This window comes from Fonsecaea nubica (assembly GCF_001646965.1).
Source record: "Fonsecaea nubica strain CBS 269.64 chromosome Unknown Scaff97, whole genome shotgun sequence".
NCBI classification, from domain to species: Eukaryota; Fungi; Ascomycota; class Eurotiomycetes; order Chaetothyriales; family Herpotrichiellaceae; genus Fonsecaea; species Fonsecaea nubica.
In genome coordinates, this window is record NW_019173770.1 from 1 (window position 1) to 19,179 (window position 19,179).

At 47.1% G+C, this 19,179-nt stretch overlaps 4 protein-coding genes across 4 annotated transcripts; all 4 read right to left on the reverse strand.

The window, feature by feature from the left end:
* Nucleotides 1–2,390: 2,390 nt before the first annotated feature.
* On the reverse strand, nt 2,391–4,310 carry AYO20_09854 (hypothetical protein; the record flags this gene model as incomplete). The annotated part of the gene is made up of 6 exons (XM_022648122.1): nt 2,391–2,603; nt 2,686–3,044; nt 3,103–3,246; nt 3,311–3,811; nt 3,892–4,219; nt 4,287–4,310. 6 exons carry the CDS (start codon nt 4,308–4,310, stop codon nt 2,391–2,393), a joined length of 1,569 nt encoding a protein of 522 aa, XP_022495871.1.
* A 5,068-nt stretch (nt 4,311–9,378) lies between these two features.
* Nucleotides 9,379–11,386, reverse strand: AYO20_09855 (hypothetical protein; the record flags this gene model as incomplete). The annotated part of the gene is made up of 8 exons (XM_022648123.1): nt 9,379–9,623; nt 9,696–9,908; nt 9,962–9,972; nt 10,061–10,536; nt 10,586–10,609; nt 10,667–10,802; nt 10,866–11,150; nt 11,208–11,386. The coding sequence occupies 8 exons, from the start codon at nt 11,384–11,386 to the stop codon at nt 9,379–9,381; spliced, it is 1,569 nt and encodes a 522-aa protein (XP_022495872.1).
* Nucleotides 11,387–12,603: 1,217 nt separating this feature from the next.
* Nucleotides 12,604–13,143, reverse strand: AYO20_09856 (hypothetical protein; the record flags this gene model as incomplete). The annotated part of the gene is made up of 3 exons (XM_022648124.1): nt 12,604–12,759; nt 12,821–12,947; nt 13,064–13,143. The coding sequence occupies 3 exons, from the start codon at nt 13,141–13,143 to the stop codon at nt 12,604–12,606; spliced, it is 363 nt and encodes a 120-aa protein (XP_022495873.1).
* A 540-nt stretch (nt 13,144–13,683) lies between these two features.
* On the reverse strand, nt 13,684–18,980 carry AYO20_09857 (hypothetical protein; the record flags this gene model as incomplete). The annotated part of the gene is made up of 8 exons (XM_022648125.1): nt 13,684–14,166; nt 14,247–14,303; nt 15,080–15,280; nt 15,344–17,032; nt 17,815–18,249; nt 18,322–18,678; nt 18,737–18,887; nt 18,946–18,980. 8 exons carry the CDS (start codon nt 18,978–18,980, stop codon nt 13,684–13,686), a joined length of 3,408 nt encoding a protein of 1,135 aa, XP_022495874.1.
* Between the last annotated feature and the right edge of the window lie 199 nt (nt 18,981–19,179).

Consider the following 19,179-nt stretch of genomic DNA (forward strand, 5'->3'; position numbering starts at 1 on the left):
GTATAAGAGTAATAAGTAGTTAAGGGGGAGGGGAAGGTAGGAAAGAGAGGGAAGGTAATAAGGTAAGAAGGAGGACTAAGGTTGATGTATAAAGCCTGATTATTCTATCCCCTAGGGGACGCTTTAGCTAAGTCTTCTGGACTATCGTCTCGTAGTCTAAGAGATTAGACTCGCCTTAAGAGCGGTCTATCCCCTAGGGGACGCTTTAGCTAGAACTCTCGGACGGTATCTCTTAGTACGAGAGATTAGACTCACCCTAAGAGCGGTCTATCCCCCGGGGGACGCTTCCGCTAGAATTCTCGGACGGTATCTCTTAGTACGAGAGATTAGACTCACCCTAAGAGTAGTCTATCCCCTAGGGGACGCTTTAGCTAGAACTCCTAGATAGTATCTCGTAGTACGAGAGATTAGACTCACCCTAAGAGAGGTCTATCCCCTAGGGGACGCTTCTAGTTCTAGGGATATTTAAGTTAATAAACTAGCTTTTAATTTACAATTTATGATAACTAATACTGATAATAGATCCTATCCTCTAGGGGACGCTTTTAATCGTAGTAAGTGAGCTACGACTAACGGAGGAGTTCCCTCCTATACGGTCATTTCAGGGAAATTTCTAGCCCTAACCTAACATCCCTAGGCCGTTTTTTCCCTATAGTATACCTTCACCTAAGAATCGGTGGCGATAAACATCTCTCGACTAAAATGACCTTTAAACACACGGGTATAGTAATATATTAACGATTAAAGTACGGAGAGATAATTCCGGAACGATAACTTATTCTATAAGAGCTAGAATAGATCCTAGCTAGTAGTGCCGGCCTGAAATGTATTCAATACTCGCGTATCGATATATAATAAGTTCGGCACTAACTTATACGCCTTTTATAGTATACGCTCGATAGACTAGACTAACTTATAAAGTCGCGGGTCGTCGTCGTCTAACCTAGGCGTAGTATAGGATATAGTAACGAATTTAGCTTCTAACCCGGCTAAGTACTAGTAGAACGCGCTCTTCCGTAGCTACGGCGAGATCTCGGAGACGTAGTTAGGTTCGCCGAGCTAGCGGTAGCGGGCCTTATCCTCTTTTATAGCGCTCTCTAAGCCGGCGGTAAGTGTCTAAGCTACGTTAGGACTAGGTTAACTACGGTCATAACCGGCGCTACTAATATAGTAACGGCCGCTAAAGCTAGTATTGATCCTACCGAGAGCTAGTAGCCCCGGTATACTAGGTATCTCTCGCCGTATAATCTAGTAATCGAGGGCCTTAGCGAAGAAATACTATAGTGTCACCTTACGATATATACACTACTCTCTCTACTAGCGCTACGTATTAACGCTATACGCTTCACTAGCGTATCGCTCCAGCTTCTCTTTACTAGCTTAGAGATGCCTATACGCCTCGGCGGTGCTATAAGCGAAGCCCTCGCGGAACTATAGCCTATGGATAAATAAGCTATAATCCGATAGACGAGTTACCTCGGCCGCTACGTTCTATACTACTACCTAGCTAGCGATCTTTTTAGCTAGCTTACCTTTAACACTATACCTCCGCTTGAGATATTCGCTTAGATTCGAGCCTAGCGTATAGTATATCTAGTAGACGGTGTAGAGAATAACCCCGAACTCTAAGAGTGGCCGTAGCTATTAAACTAGCGGTGTCGGGGCGGGCTGCGACGTACTTCCACTAGTATCTAGTATATTATCATCTACTACCGACCCGTATCTTAAGTCTAGGGAGTCGAAATTAAGCTCGGACGGCCCCTCGGGCATCCTAAATAAGTTATAACCCTTAAAATAATAGATGATTAATAGTATAGGGTAATATAGCGAAATTCTTCACTCTTATAACTAGACGCGAAAGTAATAGGGGATGACTAAGAGTTTTTGTTAGTGGATGTATCACCCGTAGATTGATGACCCGACCCCTTATACTAAGACCTATTTTATATGTGGACGGGTCACCCAGCTAGACTAGAATAGAGTTAGGTACAAGAAGTATACTTTTCTCCTTTAGTAAGTATAGAGCCTAAAGTAGTTTAGGTATATCTAGCTTAGGTTAGTTCCGAGCTATTTAACCCCTTTTCCTTAAGGCCGCGTAGGATGGTACTTCCCCCCTCTAAGTAGCGTACTCCTCTCGTGCGGCTTCTCGCTCTGTATGTGATATCAGGCTTATCTTTACTGGACTCAGCCTCGTCATTATAGTTTTGACACTAAACGTTGGAGATTTTTATGAACGATAAAGCGGTAGTAACGATCCACGGTAAAAGTATTAATAATACTTCTAGCCTCTCGCTGTCTTTGTGGGGGGCTAGTTTTTTTTTCCATCAGGTGCGTGCCGGTGACGTTCTACATGCTCAAAGTTAGTTCGTCGATCGAACTGTCCAATACCTTTACAATGATTTGACCTCCATTGAAACATCATTAGTCTCAATTGGAGAATCGCTCTCCGTATGGTGTCGGATCTCGCCGGCGGCCTGGGCGATGGCCTTCTCCTGGTAATGTCCCTCTCTGAAGCGTTTGTGGATGGCCTCTTCCTCGGCATCATCTAAAGTAATATTGTCGCCAAAAATCTCGGCGATGTCTTCGAGAGACCTTCCCTTAGTCTATAAAAAGTTAGCTCTGTAATCTATAGCTATGAAGGCAAGGATGGAATGAAAAAAACAGGGCATACGGGGAAACACTTACCTCCGGCCAGTAAAACCAAGCAATGAAGAAGAAGAAAATTGTGACAAAAGTACCGACAAGATAGTAATAACCGTTGATGTGGGCAAAGGCAGTGGGCGCGGCCTGCAGGAAGATGATCGTGGCAATGAAAAGACCAGATATGGAGATGCCGATACCTCGGGCTCGAAGCGGAGTCGGGAAGAGTTCCGAGGCGTAGATGTAGGAAGTAGCATCCACCGAGACGCAGAAGCAGGCGATGTGCCAGAACAGGAAGAAGACGGCGGCGGCGGCAACAGAACGAGACTGGCCATGATTATTGTAGACAACGACGGTCGCACAAGCTCCAACCAGAGCGGTAACGGTGCCCGCAAACCCGAACACTACATCCCAAATCAGCCCCAGATCTCCCTCTCTCAATAATCTGGAAGGGTCACTTACTCAAGAGTCTCGTGCGGCCTATTTTGTCCACAATGAGGGCGTTGATGACATTGCCCCCGGGACAGACCGAGATCCAGCCAGCCTGAATCAAAAGCTGATCGACAGTGCCGAAGCCGAGTCCTTTGTATAAAATCGGTCCGTAGTCTGCAAGGGAGGAGAAAATATTAGCCCTTGTGGGGAGGGGTATGACGTGGGGTAGAGAACGTACTGTTGATAACGAGAGTAAAAGTTCCTTGAGCTGCGAACATGACACCGAACCCTATCACACACCTCTTGAACAAGTTCGGTCGAGTGAAGAAGGCGCTGAGAGGAACATCGTCTTTCATCTCCTGGGCTGTCTGGGCGGCGAGTAGACGGAACTCCTCCCTGACGGCGATTTCGTGCTGGCCATCCTTGACTTTGACACCGCTGTCGTGAACTGTACGGAAAGCCTTGAACGCGTCGTCCTTGCGGCCTTTGGCGAGGAGCCAACGAGGCGATTCTGGAACAAATGGGAGGGCGATCATCAACCCCAATGGCCAACACATCTGGAAGCCCAAGGGGCCTCTCCACTGGTTACCACCATGGACAAAGTAGAAGCCGACTCCGATCCAACTGGCAGATGTATAGCCAACGCAGATCATGACTCCGTGCAAACCTACGAGAAACCCTCGTAGGTTGGTAGGGGAGACTTCACTTTGGTACAATGGGACCAAGCCGACCAAAGCACCTGAGCAACGACCAGGGTTAGCGACAAGGAAGTCCTTGTAGAAGGAAGAAAAGTCAGATCAACATATAGGTTGGCCATACCGACGCCGATTCCCGTGATGAACCTCGCAACAATGAACATGGCAATGTCGACACTTCCCGTCTGCAAGGCGCCACCGACGAGGGAAAATGTGCCACCGATGAAGAGGGCCCATCTGCGCCCTATCTTGTCCGGGATCCATAGGGACGAGATGGAGCCAAAGAGACCGCCGACTTGGAAAAGAGCATTTGTGGCACCCTCGAGCTGAGTTGCGTTAGATGCCGTATCCAGGCCCATGTAGGACAGGAAACTTGGCTGTCCGAGGGTGGTTGAGATGATACTGCTGCAGTAGCCATATGTCAAGGACCCAAGGGACACTGCGAGGATGAGCTGGAGGGCGAATGGTCAGTGGATTGTGGTCAAGTTCTACAAGCATAAGGGCTGAGCGGTATCTTACTCCGATCTGGAATGCAGACACCATCTTGAGCAGGGTGTTGTACTGGGTGTTGCTGAAAGTTCCACGAAGTTTTGCGTTGGAAAAAGATGAGGATGGGAGTTAGGGGATTGAATCTGTGGCGATTGGAAGGACAACGTGGAATGTATAGGCACATTAAGAGACCATTCTACTTGCGACTCACTGGGCGGACCGGGCGCGGAGACCAACGACCGAGCATAATCCCCAGAGTAGAGTTTGACACAAAGCTTCTCTCGCCCCAGTTTTCCCGAGAAGGAAAATCCTCGGATTGGTATGGAGTAGTGTAGTTTGACGGGGCGTAACGCCGATATTATACTGTCCCTCCTTATTATTTATCATGACTCTCCCCTAGATAGACCTATTCCGCTCTCCCTCGCAGGCTAAGAATAAGACTAGTCCGCTCCCCACCTGGAACCGAATTAGAGTGGCGAGTCTCGAGTCACCGAGGGAAGCAGATCAAAAAGTCGTCTTCGCTAAGGCCAGGGGGAACTCGAAGCGAAAGAACTTCTCACCCGAAAGGTGAGGCAACTGCAGGTTGGAAAAGTAGGGCATCGCACGACAACTCTGAAAAATCCCTTCCTCCCTATCCACACGTGACAATGGCAGTGCCCTCGGTGATGCCATGCTCGATAATTCAATGAGCTGCCATACATGAGATTACATCTGCTTAGGACCAGCAAGATCCACATTTCATGACTCGGTTTTCCAAGGCCGACAACCATGCTGGTCGTGGTTAGAATTACGGAGAGCATTCACCGCACGGAAAAAGACCAAGCAGCGCAGGTACCACGACTGAGAATCATGTCATCTTTCAAAATGGAAACCCTTTGAAGTGATTCGTCACATACTGGTAGGGTACCCAGTGATTACCCGTGTGCGAACGGCCCTCAAAAGGTGTTGGTTGCTAGAGCAGACGATCCACTTCCCCACTCACAAGGCTCTACTTGTAAAATTTATCTCTCAGGGGTTTTCCCCCTGTCCACTTCTGGCAGCAACGAGTGGGGGCGAAGAACATTCTTCGCTTCCCCAAGGACTGAGTTGGGCCGCAGACTACTTGTAGGCCGAGGCCCTTGGAACCGGAGCGTCCGCCCAGATGGTGTGGACGAGCGCTGCAAGGAGAGGACACATGATTCTCAATATGGGGATGGAATGTATCTGTTATATACCTATGCAGTACGGTTGTAAATTCCTCACCGGTTGAGAGCCCAGTCATAGTTAGTGCCTATATGGCGGCCGTTATAGCGACCATTTTTGAAATTCCGTGGCCCCTACGGCTACCTACGTCATCTATTAGTGTGTTAATAAAAAGGACTGGGGTTATACTCCTACCATTCGTGACCTCGATCAAAAATATCGAGCCGAACGAAGTGTAGCTATTAGATATCTCATGTTAGGAATCGCTGTGCACTATTATTCGAGGATATATATCGTTAACGTCTCTTCCGCTTTAGTACTAGACCTACCTAGCGACTTCTAAGGGTAGTCGCTATGATAGTCGCTGCGTAGGTAATACCAATGACTAGCCTCTCAACCGGTGAGGCATTTTATCGCTTTCAAATAGGCTTTCGCTCGGTGGTCTATCAATGCTAGCCAACCATTTGTAATTTACATTTTCAGCCTCCTAGTCGGTATTGCTCCCTGGTGAAATAGTTGGCTCTCGACGATAAATACTTTCCATCCCTCTAACGAGTTACTTTAGTCACATCCTAGGCTGTATAACTCTGATGGCTTCGTAGTGTCCTCTCCTAGCCTCTCGTCTATAGCCTTCGACGTAGGGGGCTTCCTAGGCGATAGAGCTCTAGCCTTTGGAATTCCCGATCGTCTAGTCAAAGACATTGTTGTACTCGAACCCTTGTCCGCCGAAAGGTTTGTCGAATATCTTCCGCCCGCACGCTTGGCTAAGCCCCGTATAGAGCTTACTCGCACAGATAGCCTGCTTGTTCAAAACTAACAATTACAAAAAGAAGGTAAATACGATGGATAACCTCGCGGATATACTTGGCTAAGGTCAACTTAAGACAGCGGCGCAGATGAAGAGAGAAGTGCTGGAGAAGAGGAGGGAGATCCTCGGAGGAGAATATCTAGATATAATCTCAGCGATGAATAACCTCGTAAACACACTTAGAGACTAAGGCCAGCTTCAGGAAGCTGCTCTAATATTAATAGAGACGGTCTCTCTCATGAAGAAATCCTTAGGCGAAGAGTATTATTAGACTGTTATTACTAAAAGGAACTTAGCTAGGGTTCTATATAGCTAAGGTGAATTAGGTTAATAGATTGGCTAAATAGAGACGCCGTAAATAGCTTTTAATTCATATAAGATAACCTATATAACTATCTTAAACTTAACACTATATGATACTACTACTATACATTACTTTAGAGGCCCTTCCTGCCTTAGAAAAGATAATACACCTCTATAATAGTTAATGCGATATAAATTAGCTCGCGTCACGATATAGTAACATAGTATCTTACTTACATTTCTTTCGTCGCCCTAACTAACTACATGCCGTTAGCGGTCTAGAAAGTAAATTTACTATACATTTCTAATTCGTATTCCTTATGTTAGTACCTAACTCTAGAGTATCCCCGAGTTTAACCTCTAATATCGTTTGTTCCCATCTCCTAGTCGCGAACATTAGAATATAATTTCTAACGAGAGTCACTATAGAGAAATACTTTGTCCACGAGGCGGCTGGAAAACCATTAGAAAGAGATCTTGCGATACTACACTATATAGACTTGTTCACCACGCGCGATAAAATGCCTCCGGGCACCATGAGAATTAACGCTATTCCCAGATAGTCCTGGACCTACAGTGCTGTCGATCGTAACCACGACACCGGTCGCAGCTAGAGACGCAGTTACTAGTATTGCAAGTTACGCAGTAGACGCATTCACTACCTTCCGTACTCGTCCGATCAGGTAGATTCCATAGCTTGACTAATAACTAATTGATTGATATAATCTATGTATTAAGAAAGGAAAAAAGAGGACCTCAGACTTAATGCCTAAGATCCCACTAGCTAATGACTAAGAGTGTCATCCTATACACTATACAGGCAAATTCCACTAATCACGTTCTAGCTTGCCTTTCTCCCCATTACGGTAGGTTATAGATAGGTAATCAGAGACCTTAAGACTAGTAAAATCAGAGCGGGTAGGAAGAAATAACGGACGGTGTCGCTTTAATCTATATAAGAGGTGTAGGTTATGTAAGTATAATAACCCACGTTCTTACCGATGGGGATGAATGAGGCGTCGAGGCGCTCCTAGGGTCGTGCGTGCGTATAGTTAGACTGTAGTTGTCGCTCTAATAGCTACCGCGTAGGTAATAACGATGATTAGCCTCTTAACTAGTGAGTTATTTGATAGTAGGCTTTCGTTTTAGTAGTCTACTAAAGCTAGCTAGCTATTCGCTATTTATATTATTTATCTCTCTATCGGAATTACTACTAGTGAAATAGTTAGCTTACGATAATATATACGTTCCTATCCCTTCAAGAATCATATCTACTATCGACGAGTTATCTATATCCTAGGCTCTATAATATAATAGCTTTATAGTGTCCTCTCCTAGCCTCTCGTCTATACTCTTTAACTTAGGCGGCTTCTAGACGTTAGACTCTAGTCTCTAGAATTCCTATATCGTCTAGTTAAAGACGTTATCGTAAAGGTAACTCGCCGAAAGAGGAGATAGTATTATTAGAGGGTTAAGTAGACTAAAATACTAGCGATAGCTCTATATCCTTACGTAATTCTAGGAGTAGAAGTATAAAGTCGAGGCGTAGGGAATAATATATCGTAAAAGGCTAGAGAAGGTAGTTAAAATTAATACTATTAACTATAGGAAACTATAGTTTCTCCTAATTAACTATTAGAGTTAAAGGGCTCCCCGACGATCTTCTTTTTTCTACCTCGATAAAAGCTATAAGAAGGAACTAAAGAGTAATATATTCTTAGATTCTAGATCTCCTAAGCTACTCTTATAAAGTTTCTTTCTTATAGCCCTATATAGTAGGACTAAAGAATACTAATATTTACGATAGACTTTCCTCCTAAAGAGGAAGAATAGTGACTACGATACTATTAGACTAGTTACCTAACTAGAGGGTGAATATATATACTCTAGGATGGATAATGATAGAATAACTAGCCTGTAGATAGAGATATTAACGCTTAAAGAAGACTTTAAGGTTAATAGATATAATCTCGCTTACTATATATATATAATAAGCTAGCGACTTAGCTAGTAGCCTAACCTAAGTGTATAATATTACATAGGTGTTCGTGACAGCTATAAGAACCTTAACTCTTATAATTCGGTAGGGGATATATTCTTCTCGCTTCCTAAGTGTTAAGTCATTATCTATAGGTACTATAGATAGATAATCATATATAGTTAACTAATCGATTAGTACCCGCTGTGTAGCGTAGGTCCTGATAACTAACCTCTATCGTCACTTCTCACCGGTATACTTTCGCTTCCCTTCCTCCTTTCGTAGCCCCTTCTTAGGCCTGTTCGTAATATAATAAAGATAATTCAGTAGCTGTTGAGATTGAGTTCCTCTCTGCCTAGTGGTACTTATTCATACTATATTAGGAAGGTTAGGCGGGGAGGTTTTATACTAATCCTAGTTGCCTAATAGTGGATAAGCTCCAGCGAAGGAAATACTAAATGAGGAACAATAGTAATTACTCCGATGTATTTTACACTATACCTAAATAAGCCCTTCAGAACGGAATAGTCCTTACTAGGTAAATAGTATTTCAATTCACTAGTGCCTACTTGTCCAGAGTGAGATTCTGACAATATCTTATCAACGTCTATCAGATGAGGACGTCGCTTGGAGATGGTAGATTCTTTGTTTCAAGTAACGAGGTTTATCTTGTCTTGTTATGACATTTATTTCATGGTTTTGTTTTTGCAGTTCATTTGACCTGGGCAAACTGATTCGCAGCATCACTTCTCTCGAAACTGCGTGTTATCCATGCTTTACGCAAAGAACTTTAAGTGCAAGATGGTAAGTGCGCTGGTCCTACATTCGCCTCCAGCAGTCACATCGTACAATCATTCGTTAGACTCGAAGGGAGCGAGAAAGTCCAGAGCAGCCCGATATTCCTTTCGTAGAACAGCGGCGTGCTCAGGGCTACGAGGAGTGATCCTGACCTTGAACGGGAGAGGCGCCTGCGTAATGCCTGGGTTGTACGCGGTCGGGTCGAGTGGGATTGTCTTGCCGGTGACGGGGTCGACTGGTTCGCGTATGTCGAAAGCCCAAAGTAACTTAGAGGTTATTCGCCACATGTTTCGCTCGGCTAAGTGCATCCCAGGGCACACTCTGCGCCCGGCACCGTATCCGTAGTGATGTATCATAGAGGTTAGTCAACCTTTAGAAGCTTTTGAAGGAGTAGCCTTGGACTTATCTCGGTCTTTCCAGTTGGCGCTCCCGGCGTATTCACTCGCCAGCTTAGGGTAGTTCAAGAAGCGGTCGGGGTTGAAGTCTTCGTCATTGGGGTAGATTTCCGGATTATGGTGGATGGCCCAGGTGGGAATGAAGATGGTCGAGTCTTTCGGGATCAGCATACCCTTGTAGTAGTCATCTTGGCTCGTGTTAGAGCATCTATTTCGGACATGTAGGGGTGTCCTCACATACCTTGTCTGACTCTGTGAGGAAGAGCAGTCACAGCGCTAGCCACATACAAATGTCAGTGACGGCGGAACATATTCAGTGTGGAACATCTGATGTACATACACTGGTCGCCATCTCATGCCCTCCTTGACGATAGCGTTGATATACGGGAGGCTTTGGAAGTCCGTGGACCACTGCGGCGAGCGAGAGGAGCCACACAATGGATCGATTTCTTTTCGTGCCTTTTCCTGTACCCAGGGGTTGCGCGCCAGGGCCAGGACCATGGTCAACAGCTGTGCGGACGTCGTGTCCGCTCCTCCTTCGACCAACTCGCCGATGAGATTATTAAACGCGTGTTGACTCATCGGGAAGCCTTTCTCGTTATACTCGTCCAGAAGTCGGTCGGCGATGCAGTCGCGTTTGTCGCCCTTGGCCCTTCGTGCCTCGATGATCTGACGTGCTCGAGTCCATACTGCGTCCATGGTGTCTCCTGCTCGCAATGCCCGTCGCTTCCATAACGCGAGGTTTTTGGGGATATATTTCAAGATCGGGTACTCGTCAACGGGCGGATTCGCTCCAGGTTCCATACATTCCGTCCACTAGGATATATTTTAGACGACTCAATCACCAAAAAGATGCTTTGCTCACCTTGGTCATCACGTCGTAGACGGCCTACATTGTCCGTTAGCCCTTTAGTCTTTTCAAGTCCACAGAAGTTGGTTTCCATACATGGCCCCAGAAGGAGTCAAAAGTGGCACCTCGCTGGCCATAGACTAATGTCGCAGCCACCGACGCCGTATATCGACGGATATGGTTGAAAAAGCCGTCTGGATGGTTCAACAGGTCATTCATCAATACGATGCCCCTGTAAGTAGTGTGTTAGGCCAAGCTCTTTACTACACGTCTTTAGCCGCCGTGATGAACTTACTCTGCCTCTTGAACTCTAAAATGTTTCTCGTCGAGCATCTTGGGGGAGAAGTTGTGTGCAATGACTTTTCGCTTTTCTCTCCAGAGCGAGTCCGCTGGCGAAATTGCAATGTGGTCTCCCCTGGTCAGTAGGTTACCAACATATGTTGTCGGCCGGTCCGAATAGATGCTGCCTTTCTTGTCGATAAGTTCGTGGATGGCCTCCCGGTCGCTAAGAACGATGATGTTGGACGGTCCGAATTTCAGTGAAAACACCGGGCCGTACTCTTTCGCCCACTCGCGGAATCTGTCCCCATCCTCAGCCAGTTGTCAAATGGTGTTTCTACAGGGGGGTTTCACGTACTGCCTATACATCCCTGTCGATGGGATTTGATGGAAATTGCCCAGAATCGGAAGTGTAGGAGGACCCTTTGGCATTCTCGGGTCTCGCCTACCAATCCGGAGGATTCGGTAGACTACATAAATGCCCAGGACCAGCAGACCGTAGCTGAGGTACGGGAGTTGTTGGAATGGTTGAGCCATGATCGCTGTCGAAAACTGGGTTACCTTGTCAAACAAGCACTCTGCAATCCGCGCAAAAAGGGCTTTCAAAATCAAATTGGACAATCGCCTCAATATAACGCACGAGGTGTATATGAACAGTTTGGTTGTCACCCATTTGTCTGATAGTCGGACTAATTTCAACGTCTTGGCGAACGTGCATCAACAATATGTCCGGAAAAGCCTGCTAAAATGTAATATGTATGAATCTGATTGCTCGAGTCAAGTTAGTCCGCCCACCGAAGCATCCCAAACGCCGGAATTTTCTGCATGACAAGGTTCGAGCATTATGATTGACACTGCAAAACTTGGTTTTTGGTAATCTGACTATGTTGATTCGCCTTGGGGGCATTCTGCGACCTTTGGCAGACTCCTTTGTCGTGTGGGGAAGCCGTAAAATAATTCGTCGGTGCTTCAGGGCTCCACTGCATGCTCCACTATGCCATAGACGGAAACGGATGAAGTTCTACCAGGCGCAACCTCTGTGTGTGTGTGAGAGAGAGAGAGAGAGAGAGAGAGAGACTCTAGATTTGTGGCAACAATCTTTGCTCTAATTTGAAAATATTCGACAATCAACACTCCGACTTTGGGTCTCCTGATATATAATTCGGCCTGAACAGCTTACGCAGCAGGAAGTTTAATCTGAGGAATGCAAAGTCATGACAGGTGTATACACTTCTCCACGGAGCATGTCCCGTTAGGACTCGTCTCCGTGAGATGAGGTAGGCTAAGAATGCTTTGAGAGCCTGCTGGCAACTTCGAGTGTGAGTGCGGCAGCCCTTTCCTCCATTTTCATCGATATCTTCGGCGGGTAAAACTAGTGGGCTGGGAGCATCTTAGCTAAACTACCGGGTCTAGAGACACGCGTATAATGTCTCACCCCTGTCACGAACGAAGCCTTGTCCCTCAGCATGAAGTAGAGGACATTGGCGACTTCGTCAAGATGGCCCATACATCCAAGTAGGGTGTCGCCATCCATGGTTTTTTGAATAAAAGAGGCCTTTTGCTTCCCCGTTGCGAACGATGGCTGTACTGACAGCACCTCTGCGAGAAGGTCGGTACGCCACGCTTCGTGACATCTTTTGAGGAGACCTTGCAGGAGGAAAGCATTAATCCGGACTACCATCTCTGTCAAATTCACAAGCCGCAGATTCTGTTAGCTCAATTACTCCAAATCTACTGGTCCGCGCCAGTATCAGCTATAGAAATTGAAATTGTAATCCCAGAATGACAAGCATGCTGGCTACCACTACGATCAAAACCCATACGTAAGTCGGCATACCCCTAGACGTGGAGCCATCGTGATAGCTCTTGTAAGCCTTTCCTCGCGCACCCAGCAGCTTCTCGTCGTCGGCCTGTAGACAATCTTAATTCGCAGGTCTTCCAATCTTCCGAGTAACGAGAGAGACCACTTACCTGCCGCCTCAGTTCGCCGATGTAGAACTCTGCAAGTTGTTTCCGTGCTTCTTCGCTGTGTCCCACCTCTTCAAATGCCTCTGTGGCGTCAACGCCGCCTTGGTCGATGAGTACTTCCTGACCACCCCTGCTGTCTCGTTAGCAAAAGCTTCTATGGCAAATGCAGAGAGAGGGGCGTTGACTTGCGGATGTTGATCTGCGAATCTCGTCACATCATAGACCTTGCCATGAACGACAAGATACAAGTCTTCCTTTGAGTGGTGCTTGATGATTTCGTCCGCAGTGAAAGTCTTCGCGCTCCGGGTCTTGGTGGACGGAGCCATCTGTTGCAAAAGGATGTGCTGGCGGGTTTCAAATTGTTTAGAGGACAAAAAGGGTCTTGACTTTTCACAAAAGAGCAATAACGACAGATCGTTCCGGACACGAGACCATCCGCCGCAAATTATGGTCCTCTTAACTGTTTTCCCAATCAAGTCGAGTGAGTTTCGGGTCTTTTTTTCTTTTTTTGTGAAATGCTTCGAAATTGACTGGATCGGAGAGATGAGGTACAATTTGTCCGCCCTGGGCTGTTACTCTGATCCCCCCTCTACGTACGACATTGAGCCGATTAACGGCCCCCAGTGGCGGGTGTTTTTCTTACTTTTACACGAGCCGTGAAATCCGTAGCTTAAAGAAAGTCTCCTGGTCTATATGTAACTCTAAAATCAATAATGATCATCTACCAAGATTTTACATGAGGAGGCGAGGGTTTTTGACCAGCAAGAAATCGCCGCAGTCGGTCATATACTAAAAAGATCACGACTCAAGTCCTCAAGTTTGCACAATTCTGGCTATGAGAAACGTTTTCCCCTTAAATGGCCAACTCATTCCTGAAACTTGAACGACTCAAGAGCATTGCTTTCACAATTGTAGTCGGCCTGCCTGGTTGCCATGTTTACGGGGAACGAAAGATGCTCGTGGATCCATTTCCATTGGCCATCTTGCTTCCTCGCAATCCCCGTCCTTCGGAATGTGATGTTGAAGGGATCTCCGCCCGCCTTTCCCCAGGTGTGCTGATAGCACGTGGTGAAGGCGTGAGTCGGAGAGAGCACAACGATCTCGAGGTCCTTGTATTCCATCTGGCCGTCGACGTAGTACGGGAACACATTCTCAAAGTGCTCCTTGAACTTGCCTCGCATGGTGGTCCCGAACATGTCATAGCTGAGCATCTCTTTAAAGTCGTAGAACCTGCGTGATTGGTTCGCCCCGGGGTCGTGCATCGACTCCTTGTTCCAGTAGCGCAACCACCCTTTGTACAGCTGCTCGAGGATCTCCTCCTCTTCCTTTGCGAATTCCGCTTTATGGTCCTATTACCAAAATAAAAAGTAAGCCAACATGATCCCTCCATATTGAGCGTGGATTGTATTTTCTCGGCTCTGTTCCGTACCGTACTTTTGGGCATATTGAGGAATCCAAGCGTCTTATCAATACCCTGATATTCCTCCTGTAACAGTTGTAATAGTATGTCAGTCGATTTTCCCCTGCAGAAGTCCGTTTGGAACAGGGATTTTTACCTCGTCCTGGATCCAGCCTTTCACGCGTCCGTGAGCCATCTCGTCTCGTGAGTATTACGGTAGCCAGCAATGTAAGAGTTGTCGTCTTTCCCTTTACAGAGTCGCTGTTTACAGACATGCATGGACAATCGCTCAGGTGATGTTTTCTTTGGCACCATATAACTGTTTTATCCTTGACGGTCCGACTTGCGAAAAGTTGCACCGTCCCTCGTTACTGGTAGATCAAATAATTGCCCCGTGTAGCAGACTCACGCTACGAAATGGTCTCAGCTCGTCGGAGAATCTCATCAAACACCAGCTGAGAAAATGGCATTATGTACCAATCCTGGAGAAGATGGTAGCTTCGCAGCATATACCGAGTATCGCAACATAGTATTCACAATGGGTTCAGAACAGTTGTGGAGATATGCTCCACTTTGAATAATCACATATCCATCTACCTGTCGGTCTAGAAGGCGTTCCGTCAGATCCCCCGCCAGCTGCAAAGCCACAGCCCCGGAGAGTAAAAAATTTCGACTGCACTCTGGAACTCGCATCATGACCATACATCCTCCTGTAGAACATTAGCATGGGGTAGAACGGAGTCGTCGGCGGTCAGAAAAAGCAGTATGGGGAGGAAAGGACATACTAAGTATTGAGCCGAATTCCTCATTCTTTTGATATGGTTCTCAGCCTCAGTTAATGAAATCTTTTCCCCTTGAGCTACCAGATGCGCAAGCGCCTCATTGACATCTTTGGCCATGTGTGCCGCATCCCCGCAGACATAGAAATAAGCCTTATGTTGTAAGAGGCTGTAAATGAGGTCCGACTGCTCAGCCAAGAGATGTTGAACGTAGACCTTTTGACTGGTCTCTCGGGAGAATGCAGTGAAAAGCTGAAATTTCTCCCCAAGTGCATCTTTGTAGTCCTGTGATTCCGTTTGCTTAGCCCAAGGAGGAACAATCGCGCGATGCCCAAGAGATTGCCTTACCTGCCATTCTTTTTCATAGAGAAAATCCTCTGATCGCCGCCTGCAACCGAAGAAGAGAACTGTTTGGCCGACTTCTTGGCCTGACTTTGCCAAAAACGCTCGCTCCTGGACAAATGCCCGGAAAGGAGCTACACCCGTCCCAGGGCCGACCATGATGACCGGTAATGAAGCGTCAGAGGGAAGCTTGAAGGTGGATGGCCGCACGTATACTGGTACCTTAAGCGTATACTTGCCTCGAGGACCTTCCAGATGGTAAGTCCTTCCGTACGGATCTGGATTGACTTCGCCCGATCTCTTTTGTTTGAGAGCAAGTAAATAATTTGTTGCAACACCCTTCAGGTACTTTGTCTCTGAAGCCACCTGCCGAGATTCCACGACTGCAGTGATGGATATTTTGTGGCTCTGGACCAGAGACGACGATGAGATGGAGTAGTACCGAGGCTGCAGTCGGCGTATATTCTCGATTATAGCCGAGAAAGGCACGTCTGAAAAAGGGAGGGTAGGACTTATGGCCTCCAGAAGCTGGGCCAGATTCAAACACTTTGCGGCGACTCCTTGGTGGAAATACTCTTTGTCACTACCCAGCTTGGCCAGCTGCTTTCGGGCATCCTCAGAAGGGCTGAACTGCGCCAGCATACCAACAAACTGCCGGGAGACAGGCACACAGATTTCGAGGTAATATCGAACTGCTGCTTCGTAGGTGGTTGGGGTCGGAAAAGGCACCTTCCCTTGACTGTCAGCCTTGATTTCAACGACTGTGTTTCGCTTGTCCCAGAGACCAAACACTCTCAGGAAACGCTCCACTTCGACATCGGCATTCATGGGCCAAACTCCCAAATGATCCCCGGTCTGGTAAGCTAGGGTGGAATCACCAATGTCGAATTCGATGTGGAGACAATTTCGTCCTGGCACGGTAAAGAGTTCAAAGGACTCGACAATCGGCGCGAGGTATGGGTTGTGGGCGCCAAACGGACCACGCTGCTCGCCAGATAGATGCGTCGAGTTCGGTTCTCCAAGGTAGACGAGAGGTGCATCTGACTGTGTTTCCTTTTCTTGGACGTCGAAACTGGGCTCGTAGACTTGCTCGCACTCTTCCAGATGCATCTCGGAAGCTAGACGCTTCCACATGGTCTCTTTCCAGGTCAAGAAGTCCTCTTCTGTAGTTTTGTTGCCGCCATCATCTCCTTCGCCGGTCTCACACAGCCGTGAGGCACCATGAGCTTCTAGGCAACTGTCCACCTTCCTAACGACGGCATTGAAATGCTCATACGTGGAGTTTCCAAGCCCGAACATCGCGTATTTCAAACTACTCAAAGGGGTTTCTTTGTCTGAAGCAAATGGAGGATTTTGGTCGGTAATGAATTGCCAAAAGTCGACGGCATTGTCGGTCGGTTCTCCCTCGCCATAGGTCGCCAACACAAAGATGGCGGCGCTGTCCGAAGGGAAATCCACCAGGTTTTCGTAGTCATAGTCCTCAATGTCGGCGACCAGAGTTTTTAATCCAAACCGAGAATGACCTTCTTTCGCTAACTTTCCGGCGTAGTCTTGAGCTGTTCCAGTTTGAGATCCGAAGAAAACGACCAAGTTTGTCCCTGTGGACTTCATATGCTCGACGATATCTCTAGAGTTTCCGCCGCTCTTGAATCCATCAACTCGTTTTAGGTCGTCCTCTTCCTCAGTTTTCCGGGTCTGGTGTAGATATTGTCGGGTAAAATACAGGAGAACGACCACAAACAGCAAAGGGAGCAAAGGATTCAACCTGAGAAAGTGTTCCATCGATGACTGATAGAGGCATTGTCAATCAGACAGCTTTTGCGAGATGCTCTCGGAGGCTTACCATTTTTGGTATCATCGTACAAAGCTTTGTTGAGCAGAGTAAGCTGACAAGATCTATATCACTTCCCAACAAGTAGTCGGATGAGTGAAAGCCGTCAAGTACTAGCGAGGCGCGACGTCCAGGTTGCCATTTGAGCACGACAACGGAGCTGTTGACCCTCCAACACGAGATGATATCTGCAGACTCCCAAGGTAGACGTCTTCGCAGGAGCCAGGCGATGTCCATCCAGGGCATAATAAACCGGCCAGTGCGTGTATTTAGACCTGGATTTCCTCCCGAGACCAACCGTCACATCAATGGTGATGTGCAATTGGCCCTAATAGGCCACCATTGATAGTCCGGTAAGGCGGATAAATTTCATCTTCGGGTGGATCTCATTTTGGTCCGCGCCGGCCCCTTTGACAATAACCTCGAGCTAGAATGATGTGGCAGAACTTCGAGACATGCAGAACTCTTGCGGCTGACTTTGGGAGGTATCGAGAGTTTCAATTCATCAAGACAGTAGTACATTGTTACTCGGAAGTCTGAGCTATGACTATGCTGGTGATGCTTTTCAAGTGTATGTTTTCACATTCAGACCTAACTAATATCCAGTAACAGGCCGTGGCAGGTACGGCTCCTCTAGATACCTTACCTCTTCATCCGTCAAATTGACCTGCAAAGCCAAAACCGCATCATCGATTCTTTCCTTTGAAGTCAACCCTAAGATGGGACAGGCACCCTTCCGCAGAACCCAGGCGGTGGATATAGCACTCATGGGTACGCCCTTCTTCCGTGCAAGCTCCTCAACGCGTTCGACAATGATTTTCTGTACTTCCACCATCCCATGGGGGAGTTTATGCTGATCGGTCTCATCTCGTTTGGTGGTTGAACCCCATGGGCGTGCGAGCATACCTCCTGCCAGGGGTGACCAGGGCAGGATTCCAACGCCGGTATCTTCACAGTATGGCAGCATTTCTCGCTCCTCTTCTCGATAAAGCAGGTTCAAATAGTTTTGCATGCTGATGAATTTGTGCCAGCCATTCTTGTCGGCGATTGCCTGTAGCTGCTGAAATTCCCACGCTGACATCTAAAACGTCCCACCATTTATTAGTATGGCCGTCTTCAGAACTGTCGGAAATAAGAGTAAAAAGAAACTCACCGAGCTGGCACCGATATAGCGCACTTTTCCAGAGTTCACCAGATCGTTGAGCGTCCGCATTAGTTCCTCCTTGGGCACATCTCTGTCAAGCCTGTGGATTTGGAAGATATCGATGTAGGTGCCGAGCCGTTCTACACATGCATCCACGGCGTCGAACAATTTCTTGCGACTCAATCCAACTCGATTTGTTAGATGCCCGTCGTTCACCATGCACTCGGTCAAGGGGATCTGGTGACCGTCTTGACTCAGGGCAAAATACGCCTTTGTCATAATCACGATATTCTCGCGAGGAATGTTGAGCTTTTTGATTGCCTGTCCCAGGATCCTTTCGCTTTCTCCATGGGAATAGATATCTGCCTGGTTCTTGTATGAGACCAGGGACCATGGATCGTGTAGATAGAATGCAAGGACTTACAGTGTCCCATGTGTTTATGCCCGCTTTGTAGGCATGTTCGATGATGGGTAGAGAGGACTTCTCGTCAAGGACCCAGTCCTGCCATTCACTGCTTCCAAAGGACATGCCTCCCAGAATGATCTTGGACACCTTTAGTCCGGCGCGGCCCACCCTTGATAATGAGTGTAAGCTTGGCAACCATTGCACAAACAGACCAATACTGTGCTTACCGAGAATACTCCATGGTGAACTTTGTGCTCGACATTTTTCTATGGCTCTACTTCGGTGTAGATGATAAACACAGGTCAGCGATGAAGGTGTCTTTTTATTGCCAATAGTTACATACTCGGATGTAGATTGTTCTTCCACTTACGGAGCAAATGGTTCTTTTTGGAATAAGAGAGTGGCAGGTAACGAAATGGCTGCTCCCAGGACACCACCCCGCGCTGGGGAGGAGTCAGATA